Raw genomic sequence first — 21,353 nt, forward strand, 5'->3', positions numbered from 1 at the left:
TGCACCACCTGCATCAGGTTGGCCTGAGTTTTCTTTTTACCATGTGTCATCTTTTCTTAATTCTTTGCAAGCCTGGTGCAAATGTCTGGTATTATGTCTGGTATTGTGAATCTCGCCTTTCTGGGAGCTGAATATTTTTGTATTCCTACAAGCCTTTTTGAGCTTTGTTTTGTAATGCAGTTTGGTTACTCGGAAGCTGTCTGATCCTTTTGGATCCTGTTTTTAGAGATGTTAGGGGGTCAGAGCTGAGTTCAGCCTGGGGCCAACCACCCTGAGCGCCGCGGTGGGACACGTCTCAGTGCTCTGCCTGCTGCCCCGCGAACAGAACCCAGCTTGGGCTGCTGCCGCCTCCGCCGCGGCGGCACCTCCTCGCTGGTCTGGCGGGCAGGGGTCCTCCTAGGGCCCCCCAGATCCGCACGGTTCTCTCTGGGCGGCTCTCTGTCCTCTGGCTCAGGGCCTCTGGCTACTACTGCCCCGGTGCCCCAGACTCCCGGCTCCTCACTCGGGGAGTCCCCTGGGTCCTGCCGGGCTGCCCTCCCTCTGGGCCAGGACCTGAACGGTCACTCTGGGCCGTGAGCCGGGTCAGGGCTGTCACCCTGCCCGTTTCTCTTCCTTCAGGGCCACTTTGCCGCCTGGTGGCCAGTGTCTCAGGAGCCATTGTCTTGCTCTTCCTGTCACTGCTGTTGTTGCTTGAGGGGGGCAAGTCTGCTGGAATCGGAGGCCGCTGCACTGTGTGCTGAGGCACAGTCTGTGTTCAGTGCGGTTCTGGGCCCTGGGGGCCCAGCCAAGGCAGGAAGGGGACCTGCCCTCACCCGGGAGGTCGGAGCCCTGGCTCCTCCGGGACGTGAACACCCACCTCGTGCTAACTATCGTGGCTGCCCCATTTGTTCCTTAGCTTGTTGAATCACCAGAAAGGGGCTTTCCTACCCAGAAAGCCTTTAAAAAGAACTCACAGCAGCACCACCTGATGTTGGTTGAATTTTATTTTTAGTTTTTGCGTTGTGAGGCAGAATTTCCTTCAGGGTTTAGTGCGTTGACTCTTTGCGTTAGAAAGGTCATGCTTCCCACTTGTGGTGGTCTTCCAGATCTGCTCCTTTTTTAAAAAAAAAATATTTATTTTTGAGAGAGAGAGAGAGAGAGAGAGAGAGAGAGAGAGGGAGAGAGAAACAGCGTGAGCAGGGGAGGGGCAGAGAGAGGGAGACAGAATCAGAAGCAGGCTCCAGGCTCTGAGCTGTCAGCACAGAGCCTAATGCAGGGCTCGAACTCACTGACTGCGAGATCATGACCTGAGCGCAAGTTGGCCGCTTAGCCGACTGAGCCCCCCAGGCGCCCGTCTGCTTCCTAATAAAGTGAAACTCGGGGCCCAGACTGTGGAAAGGGGGATGTTGTGCCAAGGGTGCGAGTGCCAACTAGCGCCGTCTTTCTGAAAAGCAGTTCAGTGAGCTGCAATCAGAGCCCGTGAATGCACGTCACGCTCTTGACTGTGTTCCCCTGTAGGAAACGAGTGGATCCTAGGGAACTGACCCGACCCTCAGGGTGTGGAGTGCCGCGTGGTGCTCGTGCCGGCTGTGGGGGGAGTGGGGGCAAGTCGGGGGGGGGGGGCGGCCCGTGTGCGGACCGGGCGTCGCTGCCCGTCACAGGCGGGGCTTGTGGAGACCGCGGCAGAGTGCAGGTCTGAGGAGGAGACGGGCCCGACGCGCAGTCTTTCCCCCGAGGACATTTTCCCTGCTTCTGTGCTTTCCCACTGTTTCCACCTTTCCTGTAAATGTTAAATATCTTTAACAAGTTAAAGAAAAACCTAAACTTTCAATGTTCCTGTAATTCTAGACAGTGATCGGTAGGTGTGTAAAGGACAGGGTCATTTTAAGAGAAGGATGGGGTGTGACTTAAGAAGCAACAAAACGAGCACGTTTCTCTCATGTTTACAAAGAGTTCAAACCAGCTTCTTATCCTTTGTGTTTTGAACATGAGGAAATGAAGTAAGATAATTTTTGAGAGTCTTTAAAACACAAGGTACCAGGTATTGAGACCCGCTGTGGGCCAGGCAGAGCTGGGGCTTACAGACTCCGGCTCACACCGCCCTCCCGACCACCCCAGGGGTCAGGGGCTCCTTTCCAGGTGGCCTGGAGAATCAGAGAAGGTAAGCGGCCTGTCCCAGGTTGCACAGCCGTGAGGGGCGGAGTCAGGGTCTCCACCTCCTGGAAGGAAGGGGGCCCCTCTTCCTTGCTGGCTGACTTTTGCTGTGATTGATCCGTTGGTTCGAGAGGAGTCGGAGGGGACGCGCGGCCTGCTCTCTCTACAGAGCAGTAAACAGGTTGAGAGGACAGCGGCTCTGCCGTGGCCCTGGCTGCTGAGTGTGTCAGGTGTCCTGTTGCCTGTGGCCACTCGTGCGGGGGGAGGCCCTCGGACAGGACAGGCCTGGAGTCCTCCGTGGCGGGTGTGAGAAGGCTGTTTTTACGTTCTGTCCCCTGGTGGCCTCCCTCCTGACAGATCTTGTCTGCATTGTGAACAGACCCAGGATGGCACAGGAAGCAGCTCGCTCCTCAAAGTGAACTTTCCGTGTGCCTGTCCACCTCGCCGTGCGGTTGCTCCCGCTCTGTCCTGGGAAGTTCACGCACAGGTCAGAGAGATGCCCAGGGACAGCCCCATGGCCTCGGCTGCGGGGAGCCAGGCGTGGGTCCCCTGGGGGAGACAAAGGCACGCGGTCAGCAGCCGGCACGGTACGGAGGGCGAGGAAAAATCTACGCGGTGACACGGGAGCTCCCCCAGGCCTCTGGGGAACAGAGGAAGTCACAGAGAAACGTGCACAGCGCTGCCCGCGCTCCGGCTACACGTGCCTCCGCGTGCGCGTGCGGAGCAGGCGTGGCGACGGGTCGGGCTTCCACTCCGGGCACTTCCGGAGCCGTGAGCTTCTGGCAGCACTTGTGGAGCAAGTAGGGGTCTGTTACCGCATCTCCCTCGTAACCTCAGAGGAAAATGCACTGTCTTTCATATTTTTCAAACGGTACATGACAGCCACCAGCTGGGCCCTGTCTTAGTGCACTCTCTCCATTTCTACTTCAGGACAACGTGTTAAACATCATTAACCAGATCATGGATGTGTGCATCCCCCAGGACCGAGCCCCTCGGGATTTCTGCGTCAAGTTCCCCGAGGAGATCCGGCACGACAGCCTGGCGGGCCAGCTGTGGTTCGGTGCTGAGGTAGCGGGCGGCCCCTGGGTCTGTGTCACGCTGTGGGGCACTGGGCAGCACCTGTGCACACCTGCGGGGGGCAGGGGCCTGGTGTCCCCCCTTCAAGAGCCCCATCTGCCACAGATTACGGACAGTGCGTTCTGATAAGGCTGCACGCCCCTTTGGAGGTCTGGGAAAGCCAGGCACCTGCTCTCCCCAGATCTTTATAAGCCGATACGGACACAAAGATTCACGTACAGCTTCTGTGAGGTTCCCAGGCCCCCAGACGGGAGGGGTCCCAGGCCCCAGACAGGAGGGGTTCCAGGCCCCCAGATGGGAAGGGTATACAGGCAGTTCTTACTGGCAATGATCCTAAATTAGGAGCAGCATTTCTGTCGCCCACTGACAGGAAGGGTCGCTCTTCCCCGGGGGCTGGGAGCTGCGTTCCGGGGCCTTAGTGGGGCCACCACTCTCCCCGCCCCTCAGACCTTGATCTTCATCTCCCAGAGAGGAGACTGCGGCCTCAGAGGAGGGTGCCCGCCCCGTGGTGGCCGGACCAGCCTTGGCCGGCCAGCTGTTTGCCACACCCTCACCTGGCGACCCCTCCCCTGGCCGTGCCGGGGTTTGCAGTGTGTCGCCTCTCCCCTCTGCCTCCCTCCCGATGAAGCCCTGGGAGCCCCGTCTTCCTCTGGCATGGCCTGGCCCTGTGCCCGTGTGCCCGCCACCCTGTTTGTCCGAACCGCCTGGTGGGCGGACGTCCTCCCCGTGGTCCCTGGGCCCGGTGGCACTGGGCGCTGCCCCCCCCCCCCGTGTGGCCCAGAACCAGCTCCACACTCTCCTCCGGCGGGGGGCGGCGGGGGTGGGGGGGGGAGATTCATGACACCGTGCTCTGCAGCCCGGGAAAGTGCTTGTAGTCCTGGCTGCTCTCTGGGTCACTGCTGACCGGGCGAGCTGTCAAATGGTGCTGGCCTGAGGCAGGCAGGGAGGTGCCCTGTCACCACAGCCCCACATGGGGAGTGCGTGGCCTCCCGTCAGCCAGGACCCGGGTCTGTCGAGCACCCTAGGTCACCGGACGTGTGGAAGAGGCTAGGAAGGTGCACGCAGCCCACGCAGGCTGCAGGCCCGTGACCTGCCTCCCGCGGCCCGGGGGGGAGGGTGGGCAGGGGTGTGGGCACAGAGGCACCCTCCTTATCGCCCAGGCGTCGGGCGTTCCGCACTGATGGATCTCGGCTCAGAGGAAGGTCTGTGAGCAGTTGTGGAAGTGGGGTGTCTTTACTGCCTGGAAAAGGCAGCAGTATTGGGGAGCCCAGTTGGCCCTGAGTGCCACCCCAACGTGGTGTCAGGGGCTCCTGGGCACCCCCACTCCCCTGTCTATGGCTGGGCGCAGAGGAGGCAGGAATCACATGACCGAGGCCTCTGCACGGAACCCCCAGACCCAACAGCCTCTGCGGGTCGGCCTTCCTCTCCCGCCCAAGTCTGGGTCCGTGTGGGGACCCTGTCAGGCACAGGGGGAGTATGTGTTGTCATGGCCGAGGCTGCTCTGGGTCAGGAGAGACCTCTGGCCCCCAGAGCGAGGAGACAGTAGGAGGCGAAGGCGTTCCGGGGAGTGCGGCCTGGGGAGGAGGGTCACAGCCCAGCCACCTCTCCTGTGCCTTCCTGTCCCAGGTCAGGGTCCTAGTGGCTCTGGCACCACAGCCCTTGGGGGCGCTGTTGAGCCCAGAGCCAAGGGGAGGCAGGGCCCTGCAGTCGAGCTCCGTGAGGCTCTGAGCCACCTGGCCCGTGGTCTCTGCCCGCAGTGCCTGGCCGCCGGCTCCATCATCATGAACCGCGAGCTGGAGAGCATGGCCATGCGCCCACTGGCCAAGGAGCTGACCCGCAGCCTGGAGGACGTGCGGGGCGCCCTCCGTGATCAGGCGCTGCGGGACCTCAACACCTACACGGAGAAGATGAGGGAGGCGCTGAGGCACTTCGACATCCTGTTCGCTGAGTTCGAGCTGAGGTGACCCTGGGGGGGAGGCCCGAGCCCTCAAGCTGCACACGCCCACCCATGGCCGGCCTGGGCCATCAGGCCACATAGTTACCCTAGATACCCGCCGTGGGGGCCGCTGGGCATCCCCTGCCCCTCCCTGCTGCACCCCAGCACTAAGGACCCGGGAAGTTCCTGCAAGTAGCAGTCGCCCAGAGTGAATGTGCCACCCGGGGCTCTGCTGCTCCCCTCTGCCTCCTGCCTCTGACCTCCTGCCTTACTGCCAGCCTCTGACCTCTCATTTATGCCTCCCACCCTGCCTCCTGATTGGGACCTCCCATCTCTGATCACCTGCCTCACTTCCTATGACCTCTCACCTCTGACCTCTGACTCCTGCCCCCTCCCCCAGTTACCTGGGCTCACTATGTGGGGCTGGTTGGTCGCCAGCTCCCCCCTCATCCCATGTGTTCACCCCCTCGCCTCAGCTCCATGCACTTGCATCCGGGACACAGCAGAGCAAGGGAGAGGTGGCCGTGGCTCCCGGGCTGCGGGGACACTCCAGCTCCCTGGGGTGAGGGCGAGGGCACCTCCCCAGGTTAGGGGAGTCTGCGAGGATCACAGGGCACCCGTCGCCCCCCCCCCCCAGCACCCAGTGTGTACTCTGCCCGTCCCCTCCTGCCTGCTGTCCGGCCAGTGCCTCCCAACCCACTCGCTGCTGGCCGCCCTCCCCTTCCTCGGGGGACACAGTGGGGCGGGGCCTCCTCGCAGGGCTTTGGAGAGGGCGGGGGCATGAGTCAGGCACGCCTATCCCCCCCCCCCCCCCCCCCGTCCCCGTGCAGAGACGCTGGCGGTAGGCGAGAAAAAGTGGGACCCAAATCCACATCCATGGTGGTCCCAGTTAGTAAAACCTGTCCATCGTGTGACCCGATGACCCAGAGGAGTGGAGGCGGGTCTCTCTGGGAGGTGGGAGCACAGAAGACCGTTCTCTATCCTCTTCTGAATAAGCTTCTGTTACAAGTTAAAATCAGAGCTACTGACTCAGAAGTCAAGAAACACGTTCTCACCCGGGACGGCTGGACCAAGGGTCACTTGCCCGTGAGGCCCCAGTGTCCACCCTCCACCCCGCCGGTCACCCACCCTCACGCTCTTGCACTAGCTCTCACGCCCTCCCCAGGGCCGGCGCCGGGCGGGGCAGCGCTGGGGGGCCAGGAGGCGCGGACCCGGCCTGACCCCGGTTCAGAACGCGCGCGACCCTGCTGGGAGGCGTGCAGTGGGTCTCCGGCGGCTCTCGTTTGAGAGGCGGGGACTCGTGGTGGGGGCGGGGACTCGTGGGGGGCGGGGCCGCTCTCACTAGCCGCCCGTGTTTGCAGCTACGTCTCCGCCATGGTGCCCGTGAAGTCGCCCAGGGAGTACTACGTGCAGCAGGAGGTCATCGTGCTGTTCTGCGAGACCGTGGAGAGGTGAGGGCGCCTTGCCCGACGGGCCGCTCCTGCCTGGGAAAGAGCAGGGGGCGCGGGGCCAGGGGCACCTGCGCGCGGGAGGCTCCGCCCTCCCGCTCCCGAGTCCCCTTCCCCAGCAGTGCGCAGACCAGGAGCCTCCTCCCGCAGCCCCCCCTGCTGCACTCCTCCCGCCCAGAGCACACAGGCTGCAGGGAAGTTCCCCTTACGGAGGAGCAGAGCTGCCAGTCCTCACCTCCTCACTCCGCCCTGCCTCTCCTCACTCCCCCTGCCTCACCTGTTCACTCCCTCCCCCCGCCACCTTCTTACTCTCCCCTGCGACAGCACCTCACTCCCCCGCCTCACTTCCTCACCTCCCCATCCTTCTCACCTCCTCACTCCCCCCCATCTTCTCACTCTGCACCGCATTGGCTCCTCCAGCTCTTCACTCACCCCTGCCTCACCTCCACACCCGCCTCACCTCCTCCCTGCCTTCCTCACCTCCTCACCTCCATGCGTTTCTTACCTCCACCCTCCCACCTTCCTCATCGCCTCGCTTCTCCCCCTGCTTATCTTCCCAGCTTCCTCACTTCAAACCTCCTCACCCTCCCACTCCCCCCCTTCCTCGCCTCTCAACCCTCTTCATCTCCCCACCCTCCTCACACCCTCTCCTGCTCAGGCTTCACCTCACCTCGTCACCCCTCACCCCCACCCGCCTCTCCCTTTCTCCTCCTTTCCTCATCTCCACAGACCAGGATGGAGCCCCTGCGGGGTTTGAGGTCTCCAGAACAAGTCTTGTCATGCTTTGGGGAGTAATTGACGTCAGACTTTGGGACTAAGATTTAGCCTAGAATGTTTCTCCTGTTTAACTAGTGCTGTGGTATTAGGTACATTTTGAAATTGCCTAACACCACATCATAATTAAAGACATGTATTCACCGTTTACGTGTTTGAGAGACATTTCAAGTTGCTGAAAAATACGATGGCGGAAAGTTCTTTTTCCTCGGAGCCTCCGCGGTGCCAGCAGGTGCCCGCTCACGGGGGTAGAGACGTAGAGAGCGTAGGGAACGCAGAGAGCGTAGGGAACGCAGAGACGCAGAGCTCGTAGAGAACATGGAGCACGTGGAGCACGCCGCCACTCCGCTGGCATGGGGCGTGGGGGTCAATCCGGGGGGCAGTTTCCGTTCCTCAGGGGAGCGTTGGGTCGTCTGGGGCAGTGTTTTTGCTCCATGTTTATTCTTGCCACTTTTGGTTTGCTGGAGGCCACGCTGCCCCTCGGCTCTCAGCAAGCGCCCCCACCCCCAGCATCCTCTGCGGCTCCGGCAGGAGGAAGGTGGGGCAGGGTGCGCACCAGCTGCCTGTGCCCCGGCCTCTGGAGCACAGTGTTCCCAGCCGTGGCCCTGCGTGCACCTGAGGGCCGAAGGTGTCCCATGTCACCTTCCTGGCCGTCTGCTGAGCACAGACGCAGGTGAGGGTGGCCTGGGCCGCGGTGGGTGTGGCGGGCAGGCCTCACCTGCCTGGCCTTCTCGCTCTGTCCCTTGGCCAGGGCCCTGGACTTCGGGTACCTGACGCAGGACATGATTGATGACTACGAGCCGGCCCTCATGTTCACCATCCCCAGGTTGGCCATCGTGTGGTGAGTGCTCCCCCCGCCCGGGGCCGCCGTGCAGAAGCCGGTGGGCGTCAGCTGCCCCAGTACCATGCAGGCCTGCAGGTGCCCCACACCAGGGGTTCTTGGGGTGAGGGAGGGCCCCCCACCCTACATAGTGCAAGACGGCTGGGCACCCACCACCCCGCTGGACAGGTCACATGGACACAGCCCAGGGGAGCAGCACCCTGCACACCGTGTAGAGCCATGCAGGGTGCACACAGGAGCAGAGTGCCCAGATCGGGCTGGGGGGGGGGTGAGGGGGGGGTGCCCCGGCTCCCAGGGAAGGAGGTGAAATGAAAGCTGTCAGGTGAAGAGCAGGTGGGGAGCGGCTGGTCTGCGGGGGCGGGGGCGTGCACGGGCAGAGCCTGGGGGCATGCGTGGTGAGAGCAGGGAGCTCAGGCTTAGCCCTCTGGGGTCTTGTGGGCTCCGAGGTGCCAGGCAGCACATGGGGTTGGGCCTGAAGTATGCCGAGGCAGGAAGTGCCCGTCACTTGCCGGGCACTCAGACGGTCTCCAAGCAGAGGTCAAGCCCAGGTGATGTGGGCTTGGTCCCCTGCTGCTCAGCCACGCCTGACTCCTAGACAGGGGCTGCCCTTCCCTCCAGCCAGGTGAGGGGCTGGGGGAGGGGGTTGTCACAGGAGGGAGAACAGGCCACAGGGGTGGGGCGGGCTGGGGAGCTCCGTGGGGCTGGTGGTTAGGGAGGGGCCTGGTGGGCAGCTGGTGTGCAGGTGCGGAGCTGGGGACACATGCTGAAAGCCGCCCCAGGAGTGTGTGGGGGACGCAGGGGCCAGGGCTGGTCCAGGCACAGGATCCCCTCCTTGGGAAATGGGGGACAGTGGCGGTGCCGCAGGAGGGGGCCAGCCTCTGGGCCGGGGGGCGGGACTCGAGGTTTGCTGTGCAGAAGTGTGGAAGCAGCGGGCAGACCCCACCCTGGGCTGGGCCGCAAGCACCTGCTGCTGGCCTGCGACCCGACCCCGGAGCTGAGCCGAGGCCCCGCTGAGGAAGGGCGTGGGACTGCCTGTTCCCAGGACCCCAGGGGAGCCTGAGCAGCGCCCTCTGGCCACCTCGCTTCCCCAGGGTGCGGCCGCCCGGCCTCGCTCTCCTCGGCCTGCGTGTCCTCACAGCCCGCTCCCCTGGGGGTCTCAGCTTTCAAGAAGCCTGGCGGGGGGGGGGGGGGGGGGGGGGGGGGGGGGGGGGGGGGGGGGGGGGGGGGGGGGGGGGGTAGGGCGCCTCCGTGTGTCCTCCTGGTCCCGGAGAGAAGTGTCCCGGCCGGGAGGGCAGGAGTGGGTCCGTCACTCCGTCACTCCAGACGAGCGACGCTTCAACAGTCGCCTTAATTGCCAGACTCGGAGCCTCTCCCCCTGAAACTGGAGGAGGTGGGCAGACCTCCCCAGTGGGCCCGCCCGCGTGGTCTGGCCTGACGTGGCCTGGGACGTCCCCTTGGATGGGGCCACGCGATTTTGTTATATCATTTGCTTTCTAGGCAAAGGTTCTCTGTGGCCAAACTCACGTGGAAGAAAACGCTGCTTCTCCCCGGGCCTGAGGTCTACGGGGCGGGCCGGGGGTTTGCAGCCCTTCCTCTGCGGTCCACACGCCGCTTTGTGGAAGGGCCGAGTGCCTGGTCTGGCCCTGGTTCTTTCCTAAATTCCTTGGCAGCTGCCTGGAAGCTCGGGCTCTGGTGCCCCTGTCACTGAGTCCCCGAGTGGGGGCTGTGGCCACACCGATGGGGGCCCCAGCTGGCTTTCCTTCGGAGCCGCCTCCCAGCGCATGGGGCCGGAGCGGGTGCGCCCTGATGGCCCCGTGGCGAGGAGCCCCCACAGCACCCCAGGGCCCCCATAGCACCTGCGTCTCAGGACCAGGCGGACCTGCCTATTCTAAGCCTCATGGGAGCGCCCAGCCCCTGTCAGGCTGTGTTAAAATAAAATCAGTTTAGAATAAGGTGAGGCTTCAGACGGCCTGAGCGCATGGCCTCCGGGTTCTCACCCTGAAGCCTCATGAGCAGGTTTGGTCAGCCCTTTGCCAGGGACCTGGCCCAGGCCCAGTGACTGCAGGACCATGGTCTCAGGCCTTTCTGTTGTCACTGAGTGGCCGCCTGAGGCCACCTTTCCCTGTGTCCCTGCGCCCTGTTTGCAGACCATGGCTGCCCTGCGCTCATCTGAGCTTCCGTCCCTTCTCTGTGCTGGGAGGGGGAGTGTGGGCCCCGTGGGCAGGGCCCTGGCCCTGTCGTCCCTCCTGGCGGCACCAGTGGGGTCCCCTCAGAAGCCCCTGGGTATGAGGGGATGGTCTGAGTCACAGTGAGGGGAGGCGGGTTTGTGCTGGAAGGGAGAGCAGGTGCGGACCAGGCCGGCTGGAAGTGGGAGCCGATGCGGGGGCCCCAAGCCCAGAGTGTGGGGAGCTGAGGGGCCCAGCTCGGCTTGGCCAGGGCAGCAGAGGCAGGGGCTGTGGCCTAGGAGCCAGGCTGTCTGGGGCTCCGACGTATGTCAGGCCGTGTCTGAAATCTTCCGTCTTTCCTGGAGGAGGCTGTCCCCAGAGCTGCCTCCTTCAAGGCCACCCGCCCGCGTGCTGGTGCTCCCTCTCCCCTTCCTCACTGTCCATGGCAGCTGCTCTGGGCCGGACAGGCGGCATCACAGCTGCCCAGGGCAGGGCCTGGGCCTTGCTCTGTCCTGTATTTGCCCAGTGAGCACGTGTGGAGCACCTGCTGTATACCTGGCCCTGTGCTTGTCCCCAGGGGAACTACGATGCCCATGGGGAGTGCATGGGTATGTGAAATCAGCAGTTGCCATAAGTGTTCTGGATGCTGGGGTGGGGCAGGGCACGACCTCTGCTGCCTTTGGGGCCTGGGGAGGTGCCTGAGGTCTGAGCAAGGGCTGTGTGGGGGCCGGAGGTTCCAGAGGCGGCCGGTGTGGCCGGGTACGGGCTGTCCACGGCCCGCCTGGGGACCAGCCCCGCACCCCATTCCCCGGCCCTCCTCACGCAGCTCCTCGTCCTGGGGAAAGCGAGTCTCCGCACGGTTCCGGTTATGGTTCTGGGCGTGACGACTAGTTTCAGTCTTGCCGATTTGTGCAGCTGTTGGTTTACACTAACACTCGCCAGCGGCCGTGCGCACGCGGCTGGCCCCATCGGGGTGGACCTGGGCACCTGGGAGGCTCCGTCACCCCTGCTCTAGGCGTCACCCCTGCTCTAGGCGGCTGGTGGGGCCTGGGCCTCCGCCTCTCCTACACCCTGCTCTAGGCGGCTGGTGGGGCCTCCGCCTCTCCTACACCCTGGGTGGGGCCGCCCTCCTTGGAAGCTGCCTCCCAGGCTGAACTGCCTCGGGACCCCAGGCCCTGCTGGTGCTCCACCCCTGCAACCCACTCCCCATCCTGCCTCACACTCTCCTTCCCCTAAAGGGGCCAGCGCAGTCCTGCCCTCCCCCCTTCCCCCCCCCCCCCCCCCCCCCCCCCCCCCCCCCCCCCCCCCCCCCCCCCCCCCCCCCCCCCCCCCCTCCTTCCCTCTCCCCCTCAGCTATTGGCAGCCCCATCCCTTCCCCTCTCCATTTTCCCCTCCCACCCACTTTCATCCTGTGGTCCTACCACCAGAATTTTCCAGAAGCCCCTGCCCCATCTGGGGGCTCTGGCCTCCCTTCCTTTGGTCCCTTTGCCTCCCTGCACTGACAGCCACCTGTCCGGCCCCTTCCCAGTCCTCCGCAGCCTGCCTCCCTCCAGCCCTGCAGGCGCTCCCCACCTCCAGCGAGGTCATGTATTTACTCTAAGTGCTTATTTTTAAAATATATTATTTAGATATAACGCACACACCACCCAGTTCACCTACTTAAAGTAGGTGGGTGAACAACATTAAAGTAGTTCAATGGTTTCCAGTGAATTTACAGAATTGGGCAACTGCCACCATTAATTTCAGAACATATTCATCACCCCAAAAAGATACCGCTTACTCCTTCGCTGTCCCCTCCACCCCCTCCACCCCCCCAGCCCAGCCCCAGGATTCCACAAACCTGTGCCCCCCGCGGCTCAGCTCCTGTGAATGGGGTCTGAGTCCTTTCCGTGCCTCCCCACTAGGCTGGCCGCTCTGTGGTGAGGAATGCTCACCGCCTTTATTCACTCAGAGTCCCTAGTGCTTGGCGTGTGGCAGCAGAACTTTTGCAGAATTTTGTCACATTGACCTAACAGGGCACACTATATATTTACAGAGATTCTTACTGTTTATTTTTAAAATTTTTTTAACATTAATTTATTATTGGGAAACAGAGACAGAGCATGAGCAGGGCAGCAGCAGAGAGAGGGAGTGACAGAGAATCCAAAGCAGGCTCCAGGCTCTGAGCTGTCAGCATGGAGCCTGACGCGGGGCTCGAACCCACGAGCAGTGAGATCATAACCTGAGCTCAAGTCGGACGCTCAACCGACTGAGCCACCCAAGCGCCCGTGAAGTTTATTTTTAATTGTGTAAATTTGAGGGCATGGATATGCAGAATTAAGGGATTGTTTAAAAACTATACTCCAGCCATTTAGGTAAAAATCCCCAAAGCCATGAAAAAATATCTCTAGTGTGCTGAGGACAAAAAATTGTACCAAATAGTATGTCTCTACTTAACAAAATTTCTTAAAATAATAGATAACTTTTGTAAACAGAAATCAAAACAATAAATGTTAATTTGTTTTATATGGTAAAACATACATAATGTAACATTTACCACTTTAATCCTTTATTTTAATGTTTATTTGTTTTGAGAGAGAAAGAGAGAACACGTGCATGCACGCACAAGCAGGGGAGGGGCAGAGAGAGAGAGAGAGAGAGAGAGAGAGAGAGAATCCAAAGCAGGCTCTACACTGTCAGCACAGCACGGGACGTGGGGCTCGACCCCACAAACCATGAGATCATGACCTGAGCCAAGATCAAGAGTCAGATGCTCAACCGACTGAGTCCCCCAGGCGCCCTCACTTCAACCCTCAGCGGCATGAAGAACGTTCACATTGTCATTCCACCATCACCTCCATCTCCAGAACTTCCCATCTTCCTCAACTGAAACTCCGTTTCCATGAAACACTAGCTGCCCAGCCTCACCCCAGCCCCACCTCAGCCCCTGGTAACTTTTTTCTACCTTCTTTCTCTGTGAATTTGACTATTTTTAAATTTTTTCCCATTTTTAATTTGTTTTTGAGAGACAACATGAGCAGGGGAGGGTCAGAGAGACACACACACAGAATCTGAAACAGTCTCCAGGCTCTGAGCTAGCTGTCAGCACAGAGCCCTACGCAGGGCTTGAAGTCATAAACCGTGAGATCATGACCTGAGGCGAAGCCGGACGCTAAACCAACTGAGCCACCCAGGCGCCCCTGAATTTGACTATTTTAAGGACTTCATATGAATGGAATTATGTGATATTCTCCCTTTTGTGTCCTGCTTATTTCACTTAGCATAATGTTTTCATGGTTCATCCATGTGGCAAGAAGGAACTTCAAGCCTTTTTAAGACTAAATAATATTTCATTGTATGTAATTAAATAGTATTTTGAAGAAGAAACATCCAGTAACATCCAAAAGAGAAAAGTACCCAGAAATAAATTTAGCCAAGGAAGTGGAAAACATGTACACTGAAAACTACAGAACATTTATGAAAAAAACTAAAGACCTAATTACATGAAAAGATAACCCATGTTCATGGATTGAACACCTACTATAGATAAGATGGCAGTACTCCCCGAGGTTATATATAGATTCAATACATTTTCTATATAGACTACGTTGCCCTTTTCTTTATGGAAATAGAAAAGAACCTCAAATTTATATGGAACCACAATGGGTCTTGAATAATCCAAGCAATATTGAAAAAGAAAATCAGAGAGCTTGTATGTCTTGCCTTCAGAACTTACTACAACGTCACGTTAATCGAAAGTGTGGTAGTGTCACAAGGAGAGACCGATGGAATACAATCAAGACAGCAAAGTAACTGAAATATCTATAGCCAACTGGTTTGACAAAGGTGCCAAGACCATTCAGTGAGGAAGGAACAGTCTCTTCAACAAATGGTGCTAGGACAACTGGATAGCCACGTGCAGAAGAGCAAAGTTGGACCCTGTGATGATTAATTTTATGTGTCAACTTGCCTAGACCATAGTACCCAGGTATTTGGTCAAATACCAGTTTGGATGTTGCTGGAAGGTATTTTAAAGATGAGATTAACAAATCAGTGGATCTAAATTAATGTCACTTACCCTTCAAAATGTAGGTGAGCCTCATCCAATCAGTTGAGGGCCTTAAGAGAAAACAGACCGAGTTCCCAAAGTGAGAGGGAATTCTACCTCCAGACTGTGTTCAGAATCAAACTTCAGCATCAACTCTTCCATGAGACTCTTTTTCCCTTAAAAAGGTTAGATTCCTGTGCAAAAAGAAAGATCCAAAAGTCACAGGAAAACACGGGCAGCAGGGGAGTCAGGGCCGCCAGGAGGGCAGACAGCAGAGGACACCCTGGCCAGGCTTCCATTCCTTCTGGTCTGTTCTGCGGGTCTCACATGAGCTGACAGTGTTTGGGGGACATCGACCCCACATAGGTGGTCTCAGCACAAGGCAGTGGAAAGTGGCAGAAAGCCGGGGTTGGTGAATCCCTGTCCAGGCTTCCTGGCCATCTTGACTTTCAGAAAGCAGGGGAGGAGGCGGGGAGGGACTCCGACTCTCCTCCTGGGCTCCAGAAGGACACCGGCTGCCTCTTCAGTCCTGAGAACCCTGCCCTGGGCTGACCGTGCCTGGTCTGAGGCCTCAGAAACGACCCCATTTCTTCGGAGGGCTCCGGCTTTGTGCCATCACCGTCCATGCAGACCGGTGCTCATGCCACCACCGGGGGGGCAGGGCAGCCCCCACAGCTGAGCCTGGCGGAGGGGCCTGAGTGCTGGAGAGGGGCTGACTCAGCTGAGCACGGGGAGGACTCCCAGCATAAGAGGAGTGCTGGGCTCCGCTCCCATTCTTCGGGCCACCTTTACCTGTCTTCATAACGTCCTCTGATGCACAGAAGATTTTAACTTGGAGGGAGATCAACTTACTACTTTTTTCACTTGTCACTTCTGCTTTTTGTGTCAAATCTAAGAATCCATTCAGTTTTATCAGTCTTTCTCACCAAGTTGGACTTGTTCGTGAGCTAATGAGGACTCTGTGTTGGGTGATGACCCAGTGCAGCGATGAGTGAGATTCTGTTCATTTGCAGAGAGATACGCAGGCAGTTCTCTGTGCAGACAGATCCCCAGTCCCGCATCGGTGTGCCGACGAGGGCGCACAGAGCTGTTGGAGCTGTGGGTGCTCGTTCCCTGGGCACCCTCCGTGTGCCAAGGCCCAAGCTGGCTGGTCCCGGGAGCCCCTCCCCTCCGTGTGCCAAGGCCCGATCTGGCTGGTCCCGGGAGCCCCAAGAGGAGGCACCAGAGGAGGATCCTCCAGACGTGGTTCGGCTCTTGGATAAGGGCGATGGGGACGCTCAGAGCCGGGCAGAGCAGTGCAGTGTATGTCGAGACGGATGATGTGGTGCGGGCTCACTGTGGGGGTGGGGGGCTCACAAGGTTCGAGATGGGCAGGGCAGGCAGGGGCCGGGACTGGATTGTCACAGTGGGTATAGGTCCGGGGAGGCAGGAGAGGATGTGGTCAGTGAGTTAATCGGAAAGAGTCAGGGCAGCCCCTGGACTTCAGCATGTGGATCAGGAGGAGTGAGGTCAGAGTCTGGGAGTCCCTTGGGAGGCTGGGTGGGCAGCCTGGAGGCCACATTTGTGAGATGTCTCACCCCCTTTGTGCCAAGGGTTCCTGAGATGCGCCTCCCGTCCCCCGGGGCCCTGGAGGCTCAGGGGCCTGTGCGCTGTGGCCCAGGGCCGCAGAGACTGCCCTCTCTCCCCGCGTGGCACCTCGGTCTCTCTTCCAACTTGTGTCACGTTTGGAGGGGACAGTTTATCTGTGAGGCTCATAAGCCTCTGGATTTGTGGGATTGCAGTGGTGATGTGAGCAGATAGTTTTGTGATTATTTTGATTCCCTCAAACGAACGTCAGCTAATCAGCCTCAAAAGATGATAAAGTCTGAGTGATTTTCAATGCTTTTCCCCAAACTTATTCAAGATTCAGTCACAGGAGAAGCGTGTGTGGTCTCAGAGCCCCTGGCTGTGGTCTGGGCTCACCCCATGCTGGCTTTTGTCTCGAATGCAGTGGCCTCGTGGTCTACGCGGACGGACCCCTGAACCTGGACCGCAAGGCAGAAGACATGTCGGAGCTGTTCAGGCCCTTCCACACGCTGCTGCGGAAAATCAGGTGGAGGGGGGGAGGTGCTTCGGGAGGGTGGGGGAGGGGCGTGGGGGAGGGCCCACGGTTGCCCCTTTTTGTGGGGATGGGTGGGGCTGTTCCCTGTCCTCTTCTGCGCAAGTTGACATTATCTTGGGCTGTTGGTTTATAGTGTTTAGAGCCCCCTCGAGGAACCCCATACCTTTCCCCACACAACCCGGCTCTCTGTTCTTGGCCAGTAACATTGGGACCTTCGTTAAAAACCGCTAACATGCCCGCAGCCGCCCTGGCTCGGGGCTCTGGTGCTGGGCCCTTCGAGGTGGAGAGCCTGGGAAACTGGGTTGGTGCGGGTGTCCCCAGGGCCACACAGCCTGCATAGAGGCTGTCCCCGTGGGCCAGCCTCCAGGCCACGGCTCGGGACCAGGTGGAGTCTGGTGCTCATCAGAGGGCTCTCGTTTGTTCCTTCCACAGGGTAGGGGTGAAGGGCCCAGCTTGCTGCAGCACCCAGTGCCTGTCCTGTCCTGTGGCTTGTCTGGCTCCCTCAGTGGTCCCAGGCAACAGGCCCACGTGGCACTGGTGCCCTCAGCCCCAGGCCTGCTGTCCTGTGGGCTTGGTGGTGCCCGGTGTGGGTTCTCTGCTCTAACGGGCTCCCCTTAGCCTTCAGCAGCAACAGGCCTGAAGCCAGACCCCTCCATCTTGGGTGGCCCCCCAAACCCACACTTCAGGCTGTGTGGAGCTCTCCCCGGGGTGGCCCCTCTGAGCTGAGGTGCCCAGCTGTGGCCTCCCTGATGGATGGCTGTGGGCACATGTCCTCCGACCCCCTCCCCAGCCCTGTGGTCTCAGACTCTGAGGTCTTTCTGACTGGAGTTTCAGGGCTCTAGTCTCTGGAAGCTCCCTTCCATGCCCTTGGAGGAGCTGATGGTCCTGTGGGCTCCTGCAGCGGCCCTCCTGGGTCTGGTAGGACTGTTTGGCCCAGGGCATCCGGAGCTGGCTTTCCTTTACTGGTGCCAGTTCTTGCAGACAATGTTTCAAGCTGCCCTTTGCCCCATGAGGAGCCAAAAGTGCTGTGAATCTGGATGGTGAAAAGTGCCCAGCAGGGTGGTCCTTGGAGAGCCCCTGGCCCTGGTGTTGGGTGAGGCTCAGCCCGTGATGGGTGCCTGGTCCAGACTGTGGCTCATCCAATAGACGGCAGCTGCTGCTTCCCTCGTGCCCTGGCCCGGCCTTGAGCATTCTGGGCAGAATGCGACCCTGGACCTAGAGGCCGTGGCCACTGCCCTCCCTGGCGTGTGACTGGGAGAGGAGACAAAGAAGGAGAGAAGTGGTGGACAGTGCTGAGGCCGGGAAGGGAAGTGCAGGGTGCTCAGAGCAGACTGGGGGCCTCGGGGGGAAGGGCCAGTGCGCGGAGATGGAAGGAAGGCACTGGGTATGGGGCTGTCCAGAACATCAGAGGCATGTGCAAATTCCCCATGATTCTAATGCACATAATTGGAATCAGAAGGAAGGAACAGGGTGCCTGGCTTGCTCAGTCAGGGGAGCATGTGACTCTTGATCTCAGCATTGTGAGTTGAAGCCCCACATTGGGTATAAACGTTACTTAAAAATAAAATATTAAAAAAAAAAAGAAGGAATAGAGAAAATGAGCAGAAACAATATTCAAAGAAAAAAATGGCCAAGAATTTTCCCAAACTGAAGAGAAATCTCTGCCCACACACTCAGGAGGTTCAAGAAAACTACAAGGAAGATAAATACAAAACATACTTTGGTGTATCATAGTAAAATTGCTGAGAACAAAGAAAAAAGTCTTAAACACAGCCAGAGAAAAGGGACATATTTCTTGGAAAATAATGTGAGATTGACGGCTGTCTCCTAAGAAACAAACAAACAACAGGAGCCTGAAGTTGATGAAATGATATGTATTTAAAATGCTGAAAGAAACTGGCTACCTGCCAGGATTTTATACCCAGCGGAAGTATCCTTCACAATGAAGGCAAAATGGTTAGTTATTCAAAAGCAGAGGGCTGCAGAAATCTCTCAGCAGCCTGTCCACAGAGAAGAACTAATTGGAGTTCTTCAGGCAAAGGAGGACTAACTCTCAGGTGGAAAGGTGGAAATGCAAGGGAGATGGAAGAGCTCCGTGTGAATTGAGATAAATAAATGTGGATGTATGAAACAATCCCTATAATGTCTTATGGAGTCCAAACTATACAGAGCATCATCAACATTTGAAAAATCAACATTTTTCTATATTAATTTTTAAAAGAGGATGAAAAACTGAATCACTTTGAAAGTCGCAGAATAAGAATTTGAAACATTCAATACCTATTTTATGATGAAAACATCTCTTAACAAATTAGAAACAAATGGGGCTTCCTCAATCTGATAGGAGAGAGAGGGATGCATCCACACACATAGGAAGTTGAATCCATATGTAACGCCATTAGCAGAATTAACTCCAAATGGATCCAGGGCATAACTGTGAGACCTAAAGCAATACAACTCTTAGAGACTACACTGGACAAATGCTCTATCACAGTGCATTTGGCAATGATTTCTTGGGTAGGACACCAAAGATAGGCAAAAATGAAAAATAGACAAATTGGACTTGAAAAGTTTAAAATTTTGTGCATTGTAAGATACTCTCAACAGAATAAAGAGGCAACCCACAGGCTGGAGAAAATATTCTCATATCTTGTATCTGATAAGAGATCAATTCACAGAATATCTAAAGAACTCCTAAAACCCTCCAACAAAAACCAAACAACCTAATTCAAAAGGGCAAGGGATTTATCCTATCCAGTAGGATGGCTACCCTCAAGACAGACAAACAACAACAACAAAACAAAATGACACATGTGGATGAGGATGTGGAGAAATTAGACCCCTGTATGCTGTTGGGGGAATGGAGGGGAATGTGAAGTGGTGCAGGTGCTATGGAAAACAGCATGGAGAGTCCCAAAAAATGAAAAATAGAATTATCATATGATCCAGCAATTCCACATCTGGCATGCACCCAAAAGAATTGAAAGTAGTGTCTCAAAGACATATTTGCACATCTGTGTTCCCAGAGGCATTATTCACAATAGCTAAGAAGTGGAAGCGACGTCGGTGTCCACTGATGGATGAGTGGATGAGCAAACTGTGGTCCGTCCACACACTGGACTATCATCCAGCCTTGGAAAGGAAGGAAATCCTGATGTCTGCCACCACACAGATGAACTTGAAGGCATGCCCAGTGAAGTCGGCCAGTCAGAAAACAGATAAACCATGTGTGATTCCAATTGTACGAAGGACCTAGACTAGTCAGAATCATAGGGACGGAGAGTAGAAGGGGCTCCAGGGGCCAAGGGGGAGAAAATGCGGTGAGTGTGTCAAGGGCACAAAGTTTCAGTTTTACAAGATGAGTGAGTTCTAGGGGTGGATGGTGGTGATGTTTGCACTATGATGTGAATGTATTCAACGCCACTGAATTGTCAGTTAAAAATGGTTATGAAGGTGAATGTCATATGTACTTCATCACAATAAAAATTTAAATGTCACCTACAATGACATCACTAAACATCAGCTAGTTAAGCATACGTGTGAAGCTAAGTCCTCCGCTGAAAGTTAATGAAATGTTACTGACATAAAACACTAAAGATGTAAATAAAAAGAGCTATTCTGCGTTCGGGGAATGGAAAACTTAACACTGAGAAGATACCCGATTATTCTCAAATGACCTCAGTGCAGTCTCGATCACACTCTCTGGAGGTTTTTGTCTCTTCTTTTTCGGCAGAAATTGACCAACTAAGTCTGAAGTTCACATGGAAGTGCAGTGTGCCCCGAGTGGCCAAGAAGAAGATGTCCGGAGAAGCAGAACATGGTTTATCTGTTCCACCCCAGCTGGGCTTTGGGTTGTTTCCACAAGCAGCGCTGGCATGACCATGCGTGTGAGTGCGCGTGCATCGCTGCCGAGTGTGCTTCGTAACAGAGGTCGAGGCTGGAGCACTCCCTCGTTCTGCGCTCTAGCAAAGCCCACAGAGGTGCAGACCCAGGAGCAGCCTCTGACCCCGCAGCAGAACAGAGCCTAGAAATGGAGGGACCCGGACAGGCCTCCCGGATTTATGACAAAGGAGACATCGCCAAAGCGCGAGGAACAGTTGCTGTTTTCCAGTACGCACTGAGTCAGCAGACATCCACAGACAGAAAGATGTGTCCGATCCTCGCACAGCTGTCTACAAGCACCAACTCCAGACCGATGCGAGATGCATGGTGGAAAGGAAGGCAGTGAAGATCCAGAGGGAAGGAGCAGGAACACCCTTGGAGCAGGCACAGAGAAGCACTGAACATAAAGGAAAATGTGATTCATTGAACTTTATTGAGATTAAAAACTTTAGTTCATCAGAAGGTACCAGAGTGAAAAGGAAGGCTTCAGAGTGGGAGAATATATCCGACAAAGAATTCAAATCCAAAACGTTGAAGAACCTATCTGTCGGTAAGAACGAGAAGCACACCCAGCTGAAAATGGGCGGGAGGCCTCACAGCGCCCACCGAGGGCACAGCTAAGGGCTGACCAGCATGTGCACCGGCCTGTGCTTCCTGGTCCTAGGCTGAGCTCTTTACAGGGAACAATGCCAGTGGCCTATGGCGGTGCCGGCAAGCAGGTCTGACAGCGGCATGGGGGCTGTCCAGGGTGCACACCCCGCCCCTGTGCACCTGCAGGGGTGCGCACCTGTGCTCCCCAGAAATGCTTCAACGCCCCCCCTCATGTGCACCTGCAGAGATGTGCACCTGTGTTCCCTGGGTACCCCACCCCCGTGCACACCTGCAGGGTGCGCACCTGTGTTCCCCAGGTACCTACCTCGTGTGCACCTGCAGGGGTGCATACCTGTGCTCCCCAGGTACCCCATCCCC

At 57.6% G+C, this 21,353-nt stretch overlaps 1 protein-coding gene across 4 annotated transcripts in view; it reads left to right on the forward strand.

The window, feature by feature from the left end:
• Window positions 1–21,353, forward strand: part of ZFYVE28 (zinc finger FYVE-type containing 28) — a 99,064-nt gene that overhangs the window by 52,361 nt on the left and 25,350 nt on the right. For 3 of the 4 annotated variants that reach the window (XR_003912422.1, XM_029949471.1, XM_029949480.1), the window contains 5 exons: window positions 3,064–3,201; window positions 4,968–5,170; window positions 6,508–6,597; window positions 8,120–8,209; window positions 16,392–16,493. Coding sequence is in view for 3 of the 4 variants with exons in the window: in XM_029949471.1 (XP_029805331.1) it covers window positions 3,094–3,201; window positions 4,968–5,170; window positions 6,508–6,597; window positions 8,120–8,209; window positions 16,392–16,493 (593 nt within the window). In the remaining variant the exon portion in view is untranslated. The remainder of the gene's footprint in view (window positions 1–3,063; window positions 3,202–4,967; window positions 5,171–6,507; window positions 6,598–8,119; window positions 8,210–16,391; window positions 16,494–21,353) is intronic. The other variant, XM_029949469.1, reaches the window with a different exon arrangement.

This window comes from Suricata suricatta, chromosome 1, assembly GCF_006229205.1.
Source record: "Suricata suricatta isolate VVHF042 chromosome 1, meerkat_22Aug2017_6uvM2_HiC, whole genome shotgun sequence".
Lineage (NCBI taxonomy): Eukaryota > Metazoa > Chordata > Mammalia > Carnivora > Herpestidae > Suricata > Suricata suricatta.